This window comes from Sipha flava, unplaced genomic scaffold (genome assembly GCF_003268045.1).
Source record: "Sipha flava isolate LNK unplaced genomic scaffold, YSA_version1 277_pilon_pilon, whole genome shotgun sequence".
NCBI classification, from domain to species: domain Eukaryota; kingdom Metazoa; phylum Arthropoda; class Insecta; order Hemiptera; family Aphididae; genus Sipha; species Sipha flava.
The window spans coordinates 464,483-474,498 of NW_020272943.1; the positions used below are offsets into that span (position 1 = coordinate 464,483).

Below are 10,016 nucleotides of genomic sequence, written 5' to 3' on the forward strand. Positions count from 1 at the left end.
GTCGTGCAATTCTGTTCCTTTTTCTACGCGGTCGTCTAGGCAAAGAATGGTATGTCCACCATTGTATATACCAGATATGCAACCAGGATTTATTCAATGGGGGGGTGGTCCAGGAAAAAAAATGTATTTATCTAATTTATCTACTGTCTTTCTGTTCTATTCCTAAGTATATACATTATAAATATATTTCATTGCTCGACTATTATGCAACTAATATGATATAGTAGGTTATTGACAATCGTTGATTTTATCTACTCGTATTTATCAGATTCGTTGTATTTCCAACAGTATACCAATTCAAATAATAATTCTAATCAATAAGTTTTGATGAAAACGTCTGAGTAATTTTAAAAAATATAAAATAAAAATAAATACTACAACATGAGCCAAGGAGGGGATCCAGACCCGGGGTCCATCCCCCTGGGCTCGCCACTGGTACGTACCCGGTGCGTCACCACCGTTAACACTGACAATTGTGAACGTCCTGCACACTTGTACGGTCACCCCGTCGTCGGTGTTTTTATTATATATTCACCACCCGTAATCCCTCGTGCCATGTGGTCTGATCGTTTTATCACTCCGTTTTCGTGGTTGAGAGACGTCCGAAAATATTTTACGCGTCACGTTCTCGTCGCAACCGTTCAGTTTTTTCGTTTGTCGTCGTTCCACCAACGTTTATTTATTCGCCGAACGGTCAAGAATTCCCATAATTCCAGTATACGTCTTCGTGAAGTCATTGCTAGGTGCCGCCGAGTTGACGGTCTGCCGAACTTCATTCACTTATGCAAGCGGAGCCGTCCACGTACGCACCAAGGAATTGGGCATTTGAACTCTCTGTCGTGACCGGTTGGCCACCGACCATATCGTTACCCAATGTCAGTTCTTTATTGATACTAGATCATACATCCGTTATCAATTTATTATTTGTTGTTATTACTAGTATTATTATTATTAGTTAGTATTATTACGGGCGATCGTCAGTGCTGCGTTAAACTATGTAGCCGCCCCGGGGCAAATTAAAATATGCTGCCCTTAAGAAAATTACAATTCAAAATTATACACACCACACTATTAATTACAGTGGGTAGAATATTTAGCGTATTAACGGATAGAACAGAAGTGTATTGTAATAAATATACAAATGACTAATATCTATATTATGTATATTTTATATAGCACATTATTACTTATATTTAAATTTTATAATTATTAATTATACCTTGCATAAAAATTTAAAAAATTACCAAATCTGACAAAATATAATCATTCATTACTTTTTATACTACTTTCATAATAATTTTTTCCTTGATTTTATGGTTGCAAACTGGTGGATATATCTTCTATGTTATGTTTAATATTGAAAGCAATAACATACAGTCACACAAAAAAGTTATAATTATATATTTTCTATTTTATGTTGATCCTTAAAAATTTGCCGCCTCAGGGCCATTCATTCTCCCTTGTCCCCCACTAAATGCGGCTCTGGCGATCGTGTGTGGTCAATTAGTCACTAATCTAATCATAAGATCATTTCATGCAGGAGCAACAAATATATATATATCGTGCCTTTCTTTCATTTCAAATACAATTGTTAAATTTATTGATCTAGTCGGTTACTTAACCTTCGTCCACCTCATTTCGAAATCAAATCGATACAGTCCACCCTCCTAGATTTTAGCCAGATGACAATTTAATAACTATCTTTACGGTCGGGTTCTTCATCGGGCGCCGTCCGTGCGCACACGCACTAGTCCACTCGATCGTCGACTCTGGTGTACAAACGTCAAATGTCGTATAATGAATTTTTTATTTCTTCCCTTCTAAACTCTGTTGGTCCGGCTATATAGATTGTTTCAGAATTCAGAATACATATAGACATAATAAATATGATTGCAAGTGTAATTCATTTAAACTCGTATTACAAAAATACATAACTTTGAATAATACATAATATTTGTTCATAGTTAAGTATCGTATGACGATGAATGGTTTCCAACTTTATTCTATTGGCATAAATTAAAAATAAATAAGTATAAACAAACATTTGTCGTCAACAACGACAACGCGTAAGACCAACAAGCGACGGAACACAACGAAAAACAGTCTTAGAAAAACACGAGCACAAAACAAAATCCTATAAACCATCAAAATTTATAACACGCTTTTATTTATACAACAAGAAATTCGCTAACACAATAATGGACAAGAAAATGCTCGAATACGCAAGCGTGGGTTCCAGGAGCCCAGGACCAGCGGAGTATTCCGTCAAGCCCACGATCGGAAAATTCGCGACCGACCCAACGATCGAGAAGAATCCAGCGTACTCGATACTCGGCAAGAGAAATCAGAAGGTGAGCGTTTTTCTGTAGTGCACATCGCTATTGAGCACGTCGTATAACGGTATGGAGATATACTACTGGTTGTATAGGTTGCGGTCCGGAAGCGAAATCATAACCGTTTGCGACAATCGAATTTCGTTAACGCGCGTATAAGTGATCGGCCATAGTGGTTTTTTTTCGCATCCTATCTCTTTCGAATACAAAGATTTAGTAAGCCAAACTCAGAATATGGCGCTCCTTAAACTTTTTAAGCCCCGGCCGGACCTCGTGCTCATACAGCACCAATTGGTGTAACTCATTGGTGTACAATGTTGATCTGAAAAATGACGACTCGTTTGCGTACAACTATTGAATCTCATTCCCAGTAATAGACTTTTATTGTATCTTGCAGCGCCTTATAATAATAAGATTTATCTAAAATGAGTTGTATCTTTATTATTTAAATTTAAGATTATTGTGCGCAAACGAGTGTTCCCTCATTTTTGGACAGGTTATGTTAAGATAAACTTCTAGAATTCATTCGACACACTCAATGCATTTCCAAAACTTTAAAACAGCTGCGGTAACATCGCCATTACATGGTGTAAATAATGGTGTAAATTTCGATTATAAAACGTAAGTGTTAAATGAGAGTGGGCACAACTTTCCGTCGAAAATATGGTACGTAGTAATACGGTTATGCGTTTGCCGATGACGAACCGTTATTCGTCGACATTATGTCAAAATTTTAAGATGTTTAAACGCCGAACGGTAACGCACCGGTTCGGTACATACATATAAACACGAACCATTAGGAGGGGGAGGCAGGTGCAGTGACGTATGGATGACTCGCTAACGCCCCTGGCAAACTTAGAAAAAAACTCTATTTAACCAATTAAAATTTGATTTTACTATATTTTTTATAACCTTTAATTTTACTAATTTTTTTAAGTACACATTTTATATTTAGAAGTTATTATTACAGTGTTAATTTTAAACTTTGAAAATTTGCTTTTCTCCCTTTATCACTAGCAAATTCATCAATAATTTTTTCATATGAAATCTTTTATTTAAATGCCCTTGTGCTATTTTCATAATCTCATCATTAAATTCACATGTAGTGCGTACAAATAGTCAATTTATTATAGATATATTTACGTATTTCAAAAAGTATAATGGAAAAATTTCGATTTGATTGTAGAAAAAAAAAAAAAATACGACTTTTGCACACAATTTTGCGCTCTTTTGCAATTCGCGCCCCCAGCGTAGACAAAGTTCGCTATACTCTTGCTACACCACTGGGTGAGTAAAGGGAAAGCTGTAGCTTAGTGAACGACACGGACCGTTTTTTTTTTACAGATCGAATCGATCGGGCCGGGCCCTGGGTACGACGTGTCCACGTTGAACCATTATGGCAAGCACCGGGTACTGGGAGGACTTTTGAGCAAGCGGCTGGACGACAAGGCTCCGGCCCAGACACCGGGACCGGCAGACTACTGCGTGCAAAGCCATCAGGACCATGGGGCGATCAAGATGGTGCGGCCGTCGGGCTTGCAGCTGAAGCCTAGGTCCATGGTGCCGGGGCCCAACGCGTACATCCTGCCGGACGCGCTGAACAAGCAGGCTGCGCCGCTGGGCAAACGGTTCCCGCCGCTCAAGGCGTTCGTAACGCCTGGGCCCGGCGCCTACGACCTGCCGCACGGCGACCGGTACCTGTCCGGCCGGTATGGCGGTGGCCGCACCATGGCCGGACGGCCGAAGCGCTCTCGGGTGCCCGAAATGCCCGGGCCGGCCGCCTACGACGGATCCAAGCCCAAGTGCTGCACCATTCAGCCATCCATGGACAAGTGTCGCACCACGTTCGGCGCGAAGAGGCCGGACATCGTGCCCCCATTCGCCGTGCCGGCGGACAACGAGTACGACAGCGACTGTTGCAAATAACGGAGATCGCGGTGAGTTCCGGACCAAACGTACTATATTATTACTTCCGATTCATCGGTGCTTATTAGTGCCCCCCGAGTTATGAGTTAGTACCCCCAGTTTGTTTTGAGGTAAAAATTTTGTTTGAAGACGATTATTTGCCGTTTATAAAAATACGTTTATATTAGTAATGCCCACTAAATGCCACGCATGTACAACGTGCATACAAATGTTACACGTGTGCAGTAAGAATATTTTTTTTTTTTAATTTTTTTTTAATTTGCCTTTGTTCGCACATTACAGCAAAGCGATTATATAAGTAAGAGTATTAGGCATTTGTTTTACCTATGCATGTGATACTGCGATGACGGTCGAGCTTATTGCTGGAACACCATTTCAGATTTTGGTTTGGTTTACCGTCTACGGGTTTGATAAATAATAGTAATGTTTATTAATAATCTTTAGTTATAATAAAGAAAATAGTTACGTTTATAATTAAACGGTAAAACTAAATAATTTTGTGTCGAGTAATATGAGGGCAATAGTTCCCAACCGAGAGGGGAATCTCCCCCACCCAGGGAAAAATTAAGAGTTGGCTCGGGAGGAATATAGTGATGATAAAATAACGAAAATAATTATGTTACTTTACATTTATAATGTGTTAAATTGAAATCACTATATATTTTCAAATTATTCCGTATCGATAACAATTATATTTTATAATGATACTAGATAGATCTTTTCGTGTTTTATCTAAAATTGATAGTACAAACTTCGATTCGCACAGCTAAAAATCGCTTAAACTCTAATTGAAGAGGGGGATGAGATTTTTGTAATTTACCAGGGAGCAAAAGATGAAAAAGGCTGAAAACAACTCTTGTAGAGGGTTTATTGGGGGCTTTGCTCCCCACGGATCACCTTGGGGTGGATAATTTTAGCACTTCCAAATTTTATACTGAGTGTGCGCGCCTATATTGCGTGCCCGTTACTTTTTTGTCGACCGAAGAATAGATACTACTGTGTCCTAACGGACTAGAATAATTCATCTCGAGACCAAGCTCGTCGTTGTTGTTTTAAAGCATTCGACGATGTGGGTGTTTCGTAGTCCATGGCGTGGGTGTACGGAATGAACATGTCATAAAGATATTTGATTTTGTTCGGGATTAATTAATATATATATATATTATTAAACGTTCATTCATGTTTTACTATGATTTGTTGTACAGGCTTCGGATCACGAAAATAGGGACATCGTTTCAAAGATCGAAAAGAACAACGAGCGTGCGTCCATCTTGTTCGTAGTACGAAGCATGTTTGTTCAAAATATTTGAGTGACCACGCTGGACCAAGTCTTTATCAATTCAATCGCCACTATTATTATAACCTGTATTATCATCCATTACTCGAGATTTTGCATGTGACTTAAGGTTTCCTAAAGAAAAGAGTCGTAATATGAATAACGACGATTCGCGCGAGCGCATACAAATGATCACCAGGACAAATATCGGACACCCATATGTCGTATGATTGGCTATCAATCTTCGACAGCTATTGTCGTTTTCTCGATCATCATGATAATTATTATTTTTATTATAATAATAATAATAATAATAATATATAATTAATATAATATATATAATATATATTACATAATATATTATTATTAACAACTCGTGATGTCTACAGCCATGATCTGTGGACGGGAAGCATATTAGCATTCTGGGGTCGGTCTCGGCACCAGTTATCATTTTAGCTTTCTGATTGGTCGTTTGATTTTGCCACGCTTTTTAAAAATTGTTATCTGGTATTATGTGTTATTTAACATTGCAATGCATATTTACTACTTTTTTTTTATAAAATGTGAATATAAATAATCTTTAAAAGGGTTTTTATTTTTACCCTTTTAAAGATTATTTATATTCATACTTTATAATAGTATCATAAATAATAAATAGCAATAGTAATAATACTAGATAACAAGGTTATTGGTAATAGCTTTTAAAAAGCGTGGCAAAACCAAACGACCGATCAGAAAGCTAAAATGATAACCGGTGTTGAGACCTACCTCAGAATGCTAATATACGGATGGAAACGCATGCACATATTTGAACAAGAAATTCTCCTTCCAATCTGCACATCCGTTTCGATCTACAGATCACTGTTGCCGATACTACGCGTGGTAATATTAATAATTCATATTAATATTAATGATCGCGACGACCAAGAAAACGGCGATAGCAATCGAAGGTTGAACATTGATCATAAAATGTCCGGGAGCCCGATGCGTTCTTTTTTTAAAACTAGTAAAGGTCATCGGACTTTACAGTGTGCAACTTTTTCTTTTCGGTTATACTTTAAGTCATATGTTTATCATTCAAAACTTTACACTTTGGATGAACTTATGAATGCAATGAAAGCGGATATTTTATCGATTGACAAAGTCTTGCTTCGGAGCGTTTACTTAAGTTTTCAGACCAACCTGTTTTTATCTTGACTCGTGTACATGTACGTTCGGCTCTCTACAAACAGTATATTATTTTGAGAATAATGTTAACATGACAATATGGCAGCCACACGATGTTCCAACAAGGTGAGTTAAAACGAGCCAATTTATAATTTCTAACTATGGCCCTTGCACACCAGTTTCTTTTTATTCTCTTATGTACTGCAAACTATCAAGTGGTGCATACTCTTATTTTGGATTATTTTAGTAATACCTTAAAAGAGTTCATAATACAATTTTTATGTTTACTTTTTACCAATTCAAAGTTTTAATGTGTCATAGTAATACATACAAAACAAAATCCTATAAAACCATCAAAATTTATAACACTTTTATTTATAGAACAAGAAATTTGCTAACACAATAATGGACAAGAAAATGCTTAAATACGTGAGGGTGGGTTCCAGGAGCCCAGGACCAGCGGAGTATTACGTCAAGCCCACGATCGGAAAATTCGCGACCGACCCAACGATCGAGAAGAATCCAGCGTACTCGATACTTGGCAAGAGAAATCAGAAGGTGAGCGTTTTTCTGTAGTGCACATCGCTATTGAGCGCGTCGAATAACAGTATGGAGATATACTACTGGTTGTATAGGTTGCGGTCCGGAAGCGAAATCATAACCGTTTGCGACAATCGAATTTCGTTAACGCGCGTATAAGTGATCGGCCATAGTGGTTTTTTTTCGCATCCTATCTCTTTCGAATACAAAGATTTAGTAAGCCAAATTCAGAATATGGCGCTCTCATAAACCTTTTAGGCCCCGGGTGGACCTCGTGCCCACGCAGCACTAATGGGTGTAACTCGTTCGTGTACAACGTTGATTTGAAAAATGACAACTCGTTTGCGTACAACTATTGAATCTCATTCCCAGTAATAGACTTTTATTGTATCTTGCAGCGCCTTATAATAACTAGCCGAATTGCCCGTCATTGCCGGATTACGGTAAAAAAATATCAATAATAAATAAAAAATAAATAATAAAAAATCATAATAATTATAGGATTGAAAATGGAAGAAGAAGAAAAAAAAGAAGAAAAAAAGAAGAAAAAAAGAAGAAATAGAAAAAGAAGAAATACTTAACGATCATGAATCGCAAGATAGAGAGCACAGAGCACCAACAAAACGAATTGGATTTTATATATGGACGACAAACAAGCACTTTTGATAGCAATAGTGTTCAATGTCACCACCAAATTATTTTTAAATAGATAATTTTATACCTATTGGAAGTATTAATTTTATTCTCACAACTTAGCTGTATGAGTAACAGAGATAGAGCCGAAAATAGATTGTATCTCGTATATTTTTCTCAAATATCTGCAATTATTAATAATTTAAACTTTTGTAGTCAATCGTAGCTATTATATTATCTTTATCTTTATCTTTATATATTATTAAAACGTGAGGCAATTTCTTATGACAGTTATATCTTAAGTTCTACTGCATTAATTTTAATGATTTTTTTTCTAACGCAAGTAATCGGTGTGCAGATGAGCCATCAAAAGAGAAAAGTTCAAAAAATGGATTACTTAAATAGTTATTAAACGAATTATGTTTACCGTATTATTACATAGCGGCATTCGTTGACGACGCTGGTGTAACCCCACACTACTACGTCTACTGCAGTACTACTTTGTGAAAGAAAAAATTAATAAAACTGGGTGGAAAATTAGAAAATTTAAGAATATTTAACCACCATATAAAACTTTTTCTAATCTAACAATATACATTTTTTAATGTAGCCTTTTTACGTTTGACATAGAATTAACAGAATGCGTGCTACAAATATCGTCAAAGAGGATGTAAAAAACTGAATATCGTTTAAAATAGATGTTTTGGTCGTAGTTATTATTATTATTATTATTATTATTTATTAGTAATATATCTAATTAATATATCTATTAATATATCTATTTAGGATAACTGAATTTCTAAGTGAACGTGATGGTTAGTTCAGAGCCATCGCATCTAATAGTTCATATGTCATGTTCAATTTAATATGAAGTTTTGGTAAGTTTGAATAGGCTAACCATACACTTTGTTTAGACCTTTTCCGTTAATTCACTACCACTATTTTTTTCTATGGCCGGTATTTTTACTTTTCCTACGTCTGTTGCAGTACTACAGGTCTGTAGATTTGTCGTCGTCAACGGCATTGTACATTTATTATATTTTACATTGTGGCATAGTGCACTGTTTCGTTATCGTCGTTGTGTCGTCGTCTGTACCGTCTTCGAAAAAATCACATGAAAAATACTATTTTAGATTTATGCATTGTCTTTTTGTGTAGAGCACAAAATAAATTACAAATTTTATTATATACATTGTTTCGCTTTTGTTTAAAATGGAATATCAATTAATTCCCATAGTAGGCAATAAAAATTGTTTATTTCGTTCCATGTCATATTTAATATTCGGCACGCAAGAAGAACATCGAAACCTAACTTAGTGATAAATAATTGGGATGTGTTTAAAGAATTTTTTCATAGGTGATCTTTCGTATAGATTACATATTTATAATTATAATGATTACGAACATTTGATGAGCATAGGTGGTAAGTATGCTGGTCACGTCGTACTTGAATGCATTAGTCGACTTTATCCAAGTCATACATTTCGTGTGTATAGATCTACTGATCTTAGTGCATTTGTAGATAATGGTTTTGGTGCTATAATGTGTAATTAATTTTTTTTCTGGCCATGGTGACGCAGGACATTATGGTGTTTTAGTTTTTAGTAATAATATAAATATTCAAAATCTACCTAAAGAAATAAATGCTAACACTAATAGTAAGCGTAAAACTTATTCTTTAACTGGAATACGTGAAAGAAAAAAAACGTAAAGAAAACCAAAATCAGAGAGTATTATTTTATAAATGCGCTTTATCGCATAATATAGTTCACGTTACTAGTAGATAGAAATTGGAGCTTCTGGGCCACCCACACACATACCCACACCCCACGCTCACAACCACAGCCACAACCACCTCACTTTCCGCCGCTGCAGCCACCGTTATTTTTTTTTACGCCGCCCAATCGTTTACGTAACCTATGTATAATATACCCCATCCATATTTTTTCCATTTTCATTTTTCTTCATGCTGCCCGATCTTTCATGTAGCCTATGTATATTATACCCCCTCCATATTTTTTTACTGGAAAATTTTTAAATCTTATCTTCCATCTTACCTAATATTATACTTCCCCTTATTATTTATTTAAATGATAAATTCATTAACACCTCCCCTTTTACCACAATCTAATTATTTTATC

The 10,016-nt window shown here is 36.1% G+C and overlaps 1 protein-coding gene across 1 annotated transcript; it reads left to right on the forward strand.

The window, feature by feature from the left end:
* The first annotated feature begins 2,198 nt into the window (after positions 1 to 2,198).
* Positions 2,199 to 5,709, forward strand: LOC112685460 (outer dense fiber protein 3-like). Its single transcript, XM_025557358.1, has 3 exons — positions 2,199 to 2,351; positions 3,678 to 4,270; positions 5,465 to 5,709. Exons 1-2 carry the CDS (start codon positions 2,199 to 2,201, stop codon positions 4,257 to 4,259), a joined length of 735 nt encoding a protein of 244 aa, XP_025413143.1. The 3' UTR covers positions 4,260 to 4,270; positions 5,465 to 5,709.
* The last annotated feature ends 4,307 nt before the right edge of the window (positions 5,710 to 10,016 follow it).

What these genes read in the sequence shown, in the direction of transcription:
- LOC112685460 (XM_025557358.1), top strand. Translation starts at nt 2,199, where the DNA reads ATGGACAAGAAAATGCTCGAATACGCAAGCGTGGGTTCCAGGAGCCCA. An exon ending in TCGGCAAGAGAAATCAGAAG is followed by an intron (nt 2,352 to 3,677) that starts GTGAGCGTTTTT and finishes TTTTTTTTACAG; the next exon opens with ATCGAATCGATCGGGCCGGG.